Raw genomic sequence first — 14,283 nt, 5'->3', positions numbered from 1 at the left:
AAATGAACGCTACTTTGTAATGTGTACCTAGTTTACTAACAGTTCCTAAACTCCTTGCCTAGCCAAAACAATGCCCCCTCCCCTCCACTTTTCAACCCATTTTTTTGTTTTTTATTACAATCTTATTCACTGTCTTAGCTTTATGAATGAACTATCTCCATCAATCCCGACTCATAACGATACTTCAGAATTATCAAAACCATTATCCACGTTTATACCTGTAACAACTGGTCTCATTGTACACTGTCAGTTTTTTCAAATCATTGTAATATTGTGTACTTATCATCCTTTCAATATTCTATTTATTATTATCATTAGTACAGACCGGCTCTTGGTACTTATAGCTTGGTCGGGGAGGGAGACCTACGGTTCACAGTTATCAAGTTAGCCTGTCCAAAACCCAGGCAGCATGTATCCACCCACGAGATTCGCTTGCAGCAGAAATGAATAAGCCCGACATATAAACTCGAATGTTTTGAACAAACATGCAATTTAAAGTCTATATTTTTGTATTAAGACATTTCATCTGTTAGTCTTTTGAAGATAGATAGGATAAAAAGAATCTAGAAAAAAAATCCACCCTTTTGAAACTTGAATCATCTCACTTTTCATATCTTAGGATTTCTTACGATGGTCCATATTTTGCTAAATAATTAAAGGTCAAGTTTAGCCCAGAAAAAATGTTGATTTCAATAAATAGAGAAAAATCAATATAGCATATCGCTGAAAATTTCAGTAAAATCGGATGTAAGATAAGAAAGTCATGACATTTTCAAGTTTCGTTATTTTTCACAAAACAGTGATATGCACAACTCAGTGAAATGCAAATAGGACAGTCGAAGATGTCCCTCACTAACTATTTCTTTTGTATTATTGTTTGAATTGTACAATATTTCCTTTTTTACAGATTTGACAATAAGGACCAACTTGACGGAACCATATATTATTTAACAATACTAATTTCACATGTTCAGAGAGGAATTAATCGTTGTTTCACTGACGATGAGGAGGAAATTACAATGTTTCTTATTTCACTGAATGAAATACAAAGATATAGGAATGGTGTAATCGGTCTTCTAGTTTGCATACCGACCAGGATCTGCATATAACTGTTTTGTGAAATTAAGCGAAAACTTAAAATGTCATAAGTTTCTTTTTTTTTCATCCGATTTTGATGAAATTTTCGTTGTTATGCTTGTTGGATTTTCTCTTTTTATTCAAATAAACTTTTTGTTGGATAGACTATAAGCCCTTAACCGTTAACGAATATACATGTACTATCCAAAATAAAAGGGGTATAAAATTCTTTTGAGAAAGGGGGGGGGGCACTTTGTGCTTCTACTTCATTTTTTATGGCTTTACTTTTCTGGCACGCAAGTGTATAGTGATCCTGTTGTATAGTACTTTGTTCACGAAAGAGTTACCTCAACCAATGTTACAAAAGATGCAATTGGAAACTAATTTTCTCCCTAGTCTTCGTTGTGTACCCTAATTTCGTGTTTTCTTGCAGCAACAAGAAGGTCAATGAATTCCTGGCCAAGGGCGTCACAAAGGACTTTATCTTGGACCAAAGCTGCGAGACCTTCCTTCATATCACAGGGAACTTTCGTTGGATTTTTAGGGATATCCTTATGGGCGTTTCCTAAGCATTCATCTGGTAGAGGTATCTTGTTGACAATACCGTCCAGTCCTGCAGCAACGGTACCTGCAAGAATAAGATATGGGTCTGCATCAATCCTTCCAAGCCGATTTTCTATGTACGATCCACTCGGCCCATCGCTCTTCTTGACGCGGAAAGTAGCCGAGCGGTTGTGTTTGCCCCATGAAACGTATGACGGTTCTGCCGAATCGACCAGTTCATAAGCACCAAACATCTTGATCCCGCTAACGGTGGAAGCCATGAGCGGTGTCAACGCGCGTGCGTGAGCAAGCAAACCAGCAATCCAATACTTAGCCGTGTCACTGAGGTCATCAGTTGTAGCGTTGAATACCACGTTACCAGACTTGTCCCAAAGAGAATGGTTCAAATGAAGGGTAAACCCACTCCCAGTGCCATCGGGATCAGCAATGAATAGTGCTTTATATCCGTTGCAGAGAGCGATTTCGCTACATGCATCCTTGCAGATAACAGCCTCATCAGCAGCCTTTATTCCAAATGAAGGTTTCGTAGACACTTCAAGAGATCCGTCAGGGCTTTCAGAATGTATAGCATCCACAGTTACCCCTACCCGCGGCAAAGAGTCAAACAACTGCTTTATGTAGTCCCTGGCCGTCACAAGGAGGACGCTACTGGCACAAAATCCAATTCTTTCTTTCACTAGTTGTTCACCGTCGGAGCCGCAAAGACGGAACTCCAATTCGTAGGCACTCAACAGTGATAACCCCAAACCCTTCAAACGTTGGAGTTGCTTGTTCGCCACGTTTCTCGGATGCTCAACCACGGGGTCTTTCATATTAAGGTGATAGAGTACTGTTGAGATCGCTGCCGTATCCTCAAGCCAAGGGATAACCCGAATGGTGCGCAGATCTGGAAGCGCACACATATCAGAGAACCAATAGTTTTTCTTGAAATCACATTCGAATCCTTCTCCTACCGGATCTTTCATGAAGCAAATCGGAGAAAAGAGGACCCCTTTCTTTAGGGTCGATGACAGTTCTTCCAGAGTGTTTACGGCTACCATCTTACATCGCGTGATGCCATTGATGTCAGTAAATTCCACGCGGAGTACCTTTATTCCTTTATCTTTGACATCGTTAACAACACGAAGCAATTCTTTAGAATGAAGCACTTTCTCTGTAAAGATGTAAATTGGAGGCAGGAAAAATAGGAAAATAAAGTTGATTGCGATAGTCACAGACATTGACAATTTGTGGTAAGATTTAGAGAAAAAGAGATAATTAAAAATACATTATGCAGTAATTTCATCAACTGTCAATAGAGTTTGAAATATATTAACCCTGTGTACTGTCAGTGTGAACTATTTTCCGTTTGGATGAAATACGTCTAAAGGGAATTCAGGGGTAAAACGGGCGCTAGTTTACCTTATTCTCGCGTCAAGTCGCCCAAATCAATGATTTGCAAATATTTCAGGAAGGAGGTTTAAACAGCTACAACATATTCCAAATGACAACTATGGGTGCCTTGTACATTTAGCCATCACAAAATACAAGCAGACATGCATATGAAGGGGTCTCCCATGTCTGCGCACCTAACTTTTTACGAAAAAAAATGATAATGTTCTTTATCATGTTTATATTCTTATGAATAAGTGTGCCAAATATCTCATAAAACGTCAAAGAAATATGATTTTCTAGAAGAAAATATCGGCCATTCATTTTCAGATTGGACAAAAAATTGGTGCCACATGTGTGCGCACGCATTCACTTTAAACCCGATTCGGGATTTTGATTAAAAAGGACTGCATTTTGAGGCAGCTTACATGAACTGACAGGAATTCATTATTTTTTTACCATTCTGAGTCGGATTTTTATTATTGATTATTGTTCTATGTATTGCATGTGTAAAGTTTGTGGTCTTCTTTTACTAGAATCGTGCAGATATGCGTGTGCACAGACAGGGGAACCGCGCAGACTTGGGGGACCTTATACATACATACACACACACACACACACATACATACATACACCCGCACTTACATACATGCACCCGTCCACACATACATACATACATTCATGCATGGTGTGAGGATAAATTGACCTTATAATAGTGGATTGGCAAGTGTCAAATAAAATATTTTAACAAAATTATAAATCATGTGGTTACATGTATCTTGGTCGAAAAATCATTTTGCCAGGTCAGCTTGCCCGTTTGAGGACATACTGATATTCTGTTATTGAGAACATTGGATGGACTTTCTTCCCCTTCACACCCCCATATGGATACGGCATGAGGTTAATTACCTTCTTTTCGGCTTTCATCGCTGTTCTCAGAAAGATCCAAGATCGTAGATCGTGTTAATTTATGGCAGTGAAAGGAAGAACATCCGATACCCATTCTGAAATGATGCGACGTTGCTGTGAAAGAGGAGGTGTAAAACATGACACAAACTTTCAACTTGTATCCTTTGATAACAAAACCGACTCGTATATCAGCAAATAGGGCTTCTTTAATTAATATTTATACTAGCTCACCTGACAAAAAGATCCACAGTGGAATCATATACGATGACATTTTCGATCACTTTCCAATATATTCTATTTTGAAAAATGAAACAATACAACATAACTACCACCAAAGGAAAAATCATTTCAAAAGAGATTAATTAATGATGCAACTATACTGTCATTTAAAGAAAAATTGAAAAACATTGATTGGTCTTGTACTGAAAACTGTGCTAAAATGCTAATGAAATGTACAATAACTTTTTTGGAATATTAAATTTTCTTATACATATGATTCACGTTTTCCACTTAAGACAGATTGTAATGAACAAAATTTGTCTAAATTTAAGAAACCATGGATTACTATTAAAGGGCATACATGTACTTAAATCCAGAAGTCGTAATAATTTATAAATATATATATATATATATTCATATATTTATATGTATATATATATATATAACACGATATTACATTCCGCGTGTTGGACAAAGATGAGATTTAAAAAACCAAAGTTGTCATGCTTTGTACTCAGTTCCAACAGAAGTCCAAATTTTCGACGTTAAACACACATGTTCTTCAGGGATACAATAAAGCTCAGTTATATTATATATGTATATACATATATATATATAAATATATATAGAATAAAAGTTATACTTATAAAACGAACCTTAATACCAATGAATTCGTTGAGACTCAACCAGGTCACCAGCTCTCAGACATTCAAGACGAGTTGATGAGACTACAGCTCTCAATGCTGTGAAAGAGGATGGCTCCAAGTCATATTTATAATCCAGCTGAAACGTGTGTACGATTTTTATTTTTCCTTCACAAAGACCTTGTGCGAAATTCCTCATTATTATCAAGGTCATCTGTTTGGATTCATTTCTGTAAATTCTGTAAACAACATATATGCAGGCAAAAGCAAAAGAGCTGATATTGAACTTTTTCAAAATATGGATATCTTTTTGAAACACAGATAACAGCCCGCCAAGTGACTTTTTGGTATCCTCTCTTCTAATTATTTTTGCTCAGTCATGCGTGACTGAGAAATAATTTAAGTAATTCTAGATGAAAGAGGAGACTATAAGCTTTAAAATGGTAGCTCATTGTCTATTGGTTTTGTGATTAAATTATGATGAATCGTCGATAAATCTCGGTTTCCTTTTTTGTGGGACGCACTGTATATATAAAATCCTTAAAAAGGTTTGGAAATCGATAATCCCTAATCGGTTTTTATATCAATGTGTAATTAAAACCTATGAATAGATCAACTCTTTAAAATGATACCGTACATGACATGATTATGGTTCAAATGGCATGGAGGTGCAGTGCCTTGAAATGTGGGGCAAGGTAAAATTTCAAAAGTTGCAAAATGACACAATATTGAAAGTCACAGTTCTTTTTTATCCGTGGTGATGAGTTTCTCAGCGGTTTTTTTTCATTCTTTTCATGCACCTTAGCATCAACGTTAACATGGAATCAAACACATCTGCACAAGCAAACACATAACAAACGAATATGCATGGGTATTTCATACCACGACTGAAACCATGTCACAGAATCTCACAGTAACATCATTACATAAACCATGGGCAGAAATCCCAGGGGGGGCAGGGGGACGTGTCTCCCCTAATCAAAATAGTAGGGGGGATACAATATCAAATGCCCCCCCTACTATACATCGACATTGAAGAAGCAGGGGCTTGATTTGAATGGAGTTTCATCTCTATTGAAAAAGACAAAATAATCATGTTCTGTATTGACCATGCATGCCTATTTCTGCTCGTTTTGCAGGTTTTCAATTCGGACCTCATCCAACACTTTTGAAACTTGCTCTTTTCCCGATGACATCAAGCAGGGCATCATTTTAAAGAGAATTAAATGACCTTATGAATTATATCAAATATGAATTGTGTGTAATTGGGATTTTGAACCAATTAACGGCCAAACTCAGATTTCCAAACTTTTTTGCTCGTTTTGCAGCTTTTCAATTCAGACCTCATCCCACACTTCTGAACCCTACGCTTTTCATGATGGCATGATCATAACGAGCATGGTATCATTTCAGAGAAAATTGAATGAACTTTTGAATGATGTCAAATATGCATCGTGTAATATTGGGAGTTGGGAGAAATTAATAGCCAAACTCAGATTTCCAAACTTTTTTGAGGGGTTTATATATATGTATATATATATAAATATAAAGCTATACGCATAAATCGAACCTTAATACCAATGAATTCGTTGAGACTCAACCAGGTCACCAGCTCTCAGACATTCAAGACGAGTTGACGAGACTACAGCTCTCAATACTGTGAAAGACATGAAAGGGGATGGCTCCAAGTCATATTTATAATCAAGTGAAACGTGTGTACGATTTTTGTTTTTATCCTTCACATAGACCTTGCGCGAAATTCCTCATTATTGTCAAGGTCATATGTTTGGATTCATTTTCGTGAATTCTGTAAACAACATATATGCAGGCACAAGCAAAATGTTTCATTACATGAATTGGCATAGCCCCTCCTCTCCCCAATGCCAAATACATTGAAAGTAACCCCCTGCCCCAAAGTTTAATAAGATAAATAAATTAATAAAATAATGATAAAGATAATTAATAAATAAAACAAGCTGTATCATGCAAGTTCTTATTGTAAAAGTTTTTCATTATTATCAACTAAAGACCATCTGTTTTTGTATTGATTTTACAAACTCTGAAAACAGTATTTTGCAGGTAAGTAAAGGGCTCCGCGCAACGGAAAATATACCCCCTTTTTACCAAAATAAGTTGGTGATAGGCATCTGTATATAAACAATGTTAAACGATTATTTCCGATAATTACTTGCAAACAGTGTTATGTGGTTCTACAGAACTGTTATTTCATTGTCCTAATCATGCATGTATTAGTATGTGTGGCTTGTTAAAGGGCAAGTCCACCCCAACAAAAAGTTGATTTGAATAAAAAGAAAAAAATCCAACAAGTATAACACTGAAAATTTCATCATAAGCGTACGTAAAGCAAGAAAGTTATATCGTTCAGTTTCGTTTAATTTCACAAAACAGCACATCCTGCTGGGTATGCAAACGAGGAAACCGATGACATCATCCAATCAATATTTCTTTTGTATTCTATTATATGAAATATGATTTTTTTTCTAATTTCTCCTCATTGACAAGAGAAACAATGATTAAATCCTCCCTGAACATTTGGAATTAGCATTATTTAATACTACACGGTTCTGTCAGTCAAGTTGGTCCTTATTTTCAAATCTGTTAAAAAATGAAATATAGTATAATTCAAACAATAAAAAAAGGTGAGGGACATCATCGATTGTCTAATTTGCATGTCACCGAGTTGTGCACATCATTGTTTTGTGAAAAATAAGCGACACTTTAGAATGTCAAGACTTTCTTATTTTGCACCCGATTTTGATGCCATTTTCAGCGTTATGCTAGTTTCGATTTCGTCACATGCCAATTATATCTCTATTGCCGGGAAAATACACGGGAGTTTGGAGCGATTTAGCCCCCGAAATAATCAATAGAGCCCTGGGAAATAATAAAAAAGAGCCCCTGGAAATCCCCATTCATAGTAATGTTAAAGTAGTCCAATGTTTCAGATCTAGGCAGTTAATTGTGAATAGTAGCCGCCCAAATAATGTTTTGCCTGGTGTATTGTAATTATATTTATGCAAATACCATAAAATATGAAGTACTCGCTTCAGTTTTTGTTGTTTTCATTGTCACAAATTTCTTTGTTGATTACTAATTATCTAATGACACACGCGAAAATCTGAGGTGCTAAATGTTGGGTGCTGATCGAGATTCTACGCTTGAAATGCCAAAATCAGCACTTGACGGGTTAACTTCAACGAGGAAACCGAAAGGTGCTGAATATATGAGTGCAGAAAACGAGTGCTGTAACAGTATGCAGCACTTGACATCGAGTGCTGACTCAAAACCTGATCTGATTGGTCGTTTAGTAATAGTAAAGTAGAACCACAACATGACAGTCAAGTTGGGTATATATGCAGTTTTGTTGATGAAAGTTGGAGTATAGGGTGTATACTTCAATAATCCGACGGGTGCCACCTGGGCGGCACCCTTGGGCATTTATTTTAAAATTGACGTCATAGGCCACGCCCTCATTTGCACGTATCTCTTAAATATGACTTTCATATTTTACAAAATGAACGTGTCATGTTTGGTATCAAATTAAAGCTAATGAAAAATCGATTGCATGTATATATATATATATATATATATATATATATATATATATATATATATATATATATATAAATCAATGGGCATTCAAATCACGCATATTACAGTTACAGGTCATTTAAGGTCATGAAAGGTCAAATTGCGGTAAGTAATACATAAAAGGCAAAACATATGTTTTAAATTAAAAAAGTCAGGTAATATATGCATTTTTTGCTCAAAGTTAAGTTGAGGGCGTGCATAATAAGAATCCGATGGATGCGACCTTGGCGTCTTGAGGAATGTCATTTATGTGACGTCATGATCCACGCAAACTTTCTTACATTCCCCTTAATTTTTTACTTTTCTATTGAGCGGAATGAACATATGTGTAATGTCAAATTATATAGCAAATGCAAAATCAAATCCATATATATGAATCACAAGGCATTCAGATTGCATTCAAACCAAGTAAAGATCATTAATTTTAAGGTCATGAAAGTCAGGTCACAAATATAAGCAAGGCAACACATAGTGCGGACTAACACATCATGGACCTGCTAGTAGGTCCATGATCTCATTGGTTACACTTCGTAATTCCGAAGGTTCTTAATTCCGAAACACATAAATTGCCTATACCTCGATGTTCGTTAATCCGAAAACGTAAAAGGGTTCGTTAACCCGAACATTTGTGGCATTATTCCGAAGGTTCGATAATCCGAAAACGAAATAAGGTTCGCTGTTCCGAAGGTTCTTTAGTCCGAAAACGAAATAAGGTTCGTTAATCATTACGTTTTCGGACTAACGAACCTTCGGAATAACGAAGCTTCGGAATTACGAATGTATGCGGATCTCATGTATGGAATAGAAAACAAGTTGAGCATTAAATGAATTTTTGGCTGATAGTTATGTTGAGGATGTGTATTTTTCGAATTTGTACCATGCAATTGTAAAGCCTGGGTGATTCAGTTTGACTCGAGTAAAATATAGCATTCATTTAATTTAGCCACACAGAATGGGCAACCAAAACAAATATAAGAGGTTTGTGTAGATCAAACAACAAAAAACTCACAATAATGCAAAGTTAGAAAATATTTCAACCTGATAAAGGTGTGATGAAATAAATATTAGGTGAATTCTATTTCAGTGATATGAAAATCTTTTTTTTGTGATCAAACATGCATGATTGTCTGAGGACCCCGCAAAATTACAGTGCGTATAAATCATGTGAACAGGAACGGGACGTTTTAGGAAAAAATTGAGGATTTTGTAAATTGGTAGAACCGTAAGTCTCATACCAGTTTATACCAACACGACAATTGTGTTCGTAGTTTATGATGTTAAAACAAAATAGAAAACGACACATCAGTCTGAACTGATTTCTCTCTATTGTTCTTTGCAAACATGTATGGTAATTAACATTACCATTAATATACTTGTATTGTTGCTCATGATACTTTCATCTCCAACTTTGTACTTCTCGTGCAATTAATCAATTTCTTATTTAAAAACACACAAGATTTAATTTTCAGGTATATAATTTAATTGTCAATTTCTATGAGAATACTCCATGATTATATTATCTATTTCAACGATTTTACATGTTCTCTTGTGTATACATACAGTCAACCAATTTATACAACCCATAGTTAGCAATCATGTGCATTTACTCAGCTTCAAATTTAATTGTGGTTTCCTGAAAAAAATAAACGGTACTTTGTAATGTATACCTAGTTTATAAATATTTCGTAAATTCCTTGCCTAGCGAAAACAAAGCCCCCTTACCCTTCACTTTTCAAACCACTTTTTCTTTTGAGTACAATCTTATTCACTGTCTTAGCTTAACGAATGAACTATCTCCATCAATTCCGATTCTCAATGATACTTCAGAAATATCAAAACCATTATGATCGTTTATGCTTAACGACTGGTCTTACTGTACACTGTCAGTTTTCTCAAATCATTGTAATATTGTGTACATTACTTATCTTCCTTTAGATATTCTATTAATTATTATTAGTACAGACTAGCCCTCAATTGGTACATGTACTTGTAGCTTGATCGGGGAGGGAGACCCACGATTCACAATTATCAAGTTAGCCTGTCCCAAACCCAGGCAGCTAAGGTACATGTATCCACCCACGCGATTCGCTTGCGACAGAAATAATTAAGCCCGACATGCAAAAAGACAACTCGAATGTTAACAAACATGCAATTCAAAGTACTTGTATATGTTTGTATGTATACTTGTATATATGTTTGTATGTTTTTTAAAGGATATCAAATAAATGAATTTATTTGAATCGAAAGTCTACATACATTTCATCTGTTAATCTTGTGAAGATATATAGGATCAATAGGCCATAATGTACTGAAAAATTAAAAGGTCAAGTTTAGCCCAGAAAAATGTTGATTTCATTAAATAGAGAAAATTCAAAATAGCATAACGTTGAAAATTTCGTTAAAATCGGATGTAAAATAAGAAACATATGACATTTTCAAGTTTCGTTTATTTTTCACAAAACAGTGATATGCACAACTCAGTGATTAATGAAAATAAGACAGTCGATGATGTCCCTTATTTATTGTTTGAATTATACATTTCATTTTTTTACAGATTTGACAAAAAGGACCAATTTGACTGAACCATACTAATTCCAAATGTTCAGAGAGGAATTAATCGTTGTTTCACTTGACAATGAGGAGAAATTACAATATATCATATTTTACTTAAAAATATACAAGCGAAATAGTAAGTGAAAGATGTCATCGGTCTTCTCATTTGCATACCGACCAGGATGTGCATATAACTGCTTTGTGAAATTAAGCGAAATTTTAAAATGTCATAAATTTCTTATAATTTTACATCCGATTTTGATGAAATTTTCGTTGTTACGCTTGTTGGATTTTTCTCTTTTTATTCAAATGAACTTCTTGTTGGGGTGGACTCGTCCATTAGCCGTAAACAAATGTACATGTACTAGCAAAAATAAACAGGGTATTGAATCCTTTTGAGAAGGGGGGGGGGGTGGCACTTTACGGTTCATTTTCTCTGCCTTCACTTTTCTGGCAAGCAAGTGTTTCCTGTTGTACGTTGTGATTTGTCCACAAAAGAGTTATCTCAACCAATGTTACAAAAGATGCAATTGGAAAGTACTTTTCTCCCTAGTCTTCGTTGTGTACCCTCATTTCGTATTTTCTCGCAGCAACAAGAAGGTCAATGAATTCCTGACCAAGGGCGTCACAAAGGACTTCATCTTGAACCAAAGCTGCGAGACCTTCCTTCATATCACAGGGAACTTTGGGTGTGTTTGAAGGGATATCCTTATGGGCGTTTCCTAAGCATTCACCTGGTAGAGGTATCTTGTTGACAATACCGTCCATTCCTGCAGCAACGGTACCTGCAAGAATAAGATATGGGTCTGCATCAATCCTTCCAAGCCGATTTTCTATGTACGATCCACTTGGCCCATCGCTCTTCTTGACGCGGAAAGTTGCCGAGCGGTTGTGTTTGCCCCATGAAACGTATGACGGTTCTACCGAATCGACCCGTTCATAAGCACCGAACATCTTGATCCCGCTAACGGTGGAAGCCATGAGCGGTGTCAACGCGCGTGCGTGAGCAAGCAAACCAGCAATCCAATACTTAGCCGTGTCACTGAGGTCATCAGTTGTAGCGTTGAATACCACGTTACCAGACTTGTCCCAAAGAGAATGGTTCAAATGAAGGGTAAACCCACTCCCAGTGCCATCGGGATCAGCAATGAATAGTGCTTTATATCCGTTGCAGAGAGCGATTTCGCTACATGCATCCTTGCAGATAACAGCCTCATCAGCAGCCTTTATTCCAAATGAAGGTTTCGTAGACACTTCAAGAGATCCGTCAGGGCTTTCAGAATGTATAGCATCCACAGTTACCCCTACCCGCGGCAAAGAGTCAAACAACTGCTTTATGTAGTCCCTGGCCGTCACAAGGAGGACGCTACTGGCACAAAATCCAATTCTTTCTTTCACTAGTTGTTCACCGTCGGAGCCGCAAAGACGGAACTCCAATTCGTAGGCACTCAACAGTGATAACCCCAAACCCTTCAAACGTTGGAGTTGCTTGTTCGCCACGTTTCTCGGATGCTCAACCACGGGGTCTTTCATATTAAGGTGATAGAGTACTGTTGAGATCGCTGCCGTATCCTCAAGCCAAGGGATAACCCGAAAGGTGCGCAGATCTGGAAGCGCACACATATCAGAGAACCAATAGTTTTTCTTGAAATCACATTCGAATCCTTCTCCTACCGGATCTTTCATGAAGCAAATCGGAGAAAAGAGGACCCCTTTCTTTAGGGTCGATGACAGTTCTTCCAGAGTGTTTACGGCTACCATCTTACATCGCGTGATGCCGTTGATGTCAGTAAATTCCACGCGGAGTACCTTTATTCCTTTATCTTTGACATCGTTTACAACACGGAGCAATTCTTTCGAATGAAGCACTTTCTCTGTAAAGATTAAATAGGAAAATAAAGTTGATCGCGATAGTCACAGAGACAATTTGTGGTAAGATATAGAGATAAATACACAAGATCTTTAAAAATACATTACGCCGTTATTTCATCAACTGTCAAAACAGTTTGAAATATGAATGCAAAGAAGCCACGCGCAAAAGCTCCAATAAATTTTAGTGCTTTTGAACCATCAAAATCATATTTATTTTTGGTGCATTAACCCTGTGTACTGTTAGTCCGAACTTTTTTCCATTTGGATGAAATACGTCTGAAGGGATTTGAGGGGTAAAACAGGCGCTAGTTCACCTTATTCTCGCGGCAAGTCGCCCCAATTAATTAGACTTGCAAATATTTTAGTAGGGGGTTTAAACGACTACAACATATTCCAAATTAAAACTATGAGTGCCTTGCACATTAAGCCATCATACATTGCAAGCAGTCATGCATATGAAGATGGGTCCCATGTCAAGGTCCTATGACACCAATTCCATCTTATTCTAGATACATATCTATTATTAGGTAGTTTTACTTGGAAAATACGAATTTGCCATCGGTTCCTGTGTACAACGAACCGTTGTTGAGCTAATCCATGGAAATAATGTGGTTACCTGTATCTTGGTAAAAAAAAATCATTTGCCAGGTTAGCTGGCCTGTTTTAAAACAAACTGTTAGCGAGAACTTTGGATGGGCTTTCCTCCCCTGCCCCCATATACGGCGTGAGGACAATTACCTTCTTTTCGGCTTTCATTGTTGTTCTCAGAAAGATCCAAGATCGTTGATCGTTTTAATTTTTGGCAGTGAAAGGAAGAACATCCGATACCCATTCTAAAATGATGCGACGTTGCTGTGAAAGAGGAAGTGGAAAATATGACACAAATATTAATTTATATTGTTCAACTGTGGCACATCTACTGTAGTGTTTCATCAAGTATCGTAAACAGTTTTGTGCGTTTTATAGACTGTTATTATTATCATTTTGTTTTCTTTACCCAGGGTAGTCTTTCCAGTACAAAGCTGCTTTACAAGAGAGCCCTGATAAAATATCACATAACATATCACAATATTATACAATTTAAAAAAAAGAGTAAAACATTACATACAACATACAGAGAAAACTATAAAACCAGAAAACTACAACAATTAACACCAGCATAATAGATAGAAAATACAATAAAAGACAAATACAAGCAGCTGCCAGTTAACGTCATTAAACACATGATTATTGCGGTCTTATCCTCGATCTTTTTGTTAACGTCATTAAACACATGATTATGGCGGTCTTATCCTCGATCTTTTTAAAATTAAGACCAAATAAAAAAAAGCTAAATAGGAAAGCGTATACATATTCTAAAAGGTACATCAATATCATACTGAAAACAAAAAAAGTTTGGCCTTTTCCTGAAATAAGTCGCCTCTATTCACGTGTGTGTCGGTGTGTGTGCGCACGTTGTGTA

General features: G+C 36.5%; 2 protein-coding genes across 2 annotated transcripts; both read right to left on the bottom strand.

Annotated features, from left to right (window-relative positions):
• Positions 1-1,164: 1,164 nt before the first annotated feature.
• On the bottom strand, positions 1,165-4,020 carry LOC121406162 (lengsin-like). Its single transcript, XM_041597181.1, has 2 exons — positions 3,922-4,020; positions 1,165-2,794 (listed from the first exon to the last, which is right to left on the bottom strand). Exons 1-2 carry the CDS (start codon positions 4,013-4,015, stop codon positions 1,470-1,472), a joined length of 1,419 nt encoding a protein of 472 aa, XP_041453115.1. The 5' UTR covers positions 4,016-4,020; the 3' UTR covers positions 1,165-1,469.
• Positions 4,021-11,241: 7,221 nt separating this feature from the next.
• Positions 11,242-13,538, bottom strand: LOC121406262 (lengsin-like). Its single transcript, XM_041597281.1, has 2 exons — positions 13,496-13,538; positions 11,242-12,823 (listed from the first exon to the last, which is right to left on the bottom strand). Exons 1-2 carry the CDS (start codon positions 13,536-13,538, stop codon positions 11,499-11,501), a joined length of 1,368 nt encoding a protein of 455 aa, XP_041453215.1. The 3' UTR covers positions 11,242-11,498.
• Between the last annotated feature and the right edge of the window lie 745 nt (positions 13,539-14,283).

This window comes from Lytechinus variegatus, chromosome 19, assembly GCF_018143015.1.
Source record: "Lytechinus variegatus isolate NC3 chromosome 19, Lvar_3.0, whole genome shotgun sequence".
NCBI lineage: Eukaryota > Metazoa > Echinodermata > Echinoidea > Temnopleuroida > Toxopneustidae > Lytechinus > Lytechinus variegatus.
Note: the sequence above shows the minus strand (reverse complement) of the source record. Positions and strands in the feature narration are given on the sequence as shown.

What these genes read in the sequence shown, in the direction of transcription:
- LOC121406162 (XM_041597181.1), bottom strand. Translation starts at nt 4,015, where the DNA reads ATGGGTATCGGATGTTCTTCCTTTCACTGCCATAAATTAACACGATCT. An exon ending in CGATGAAAGCCGAAAAGAAG is followed by an intron (nt 2,795 to 3,921) that starts GTAATTAACCTC and finishes ACATCTTTACAG; the next exon opens with AGAAAGTGCTTCATTCTAAA.
- LOC121406262 (XM_041597281.1), bottom strand. Translation starts at nt 13,538, where the DNA reads ATGGGGGCAGGGGAGGAAAGCCCATCCAAAGTTCTCGCTAACA. An exon ending in ATCCAAAGTTCTCGCTAACA is followed by an intron (nt 12,824 to 13,495) that starts GTTTGTTTTAAA and finishes TAATCTTTACAG; the next exon opens with AGAAAGTGCTTCATTCGAAA.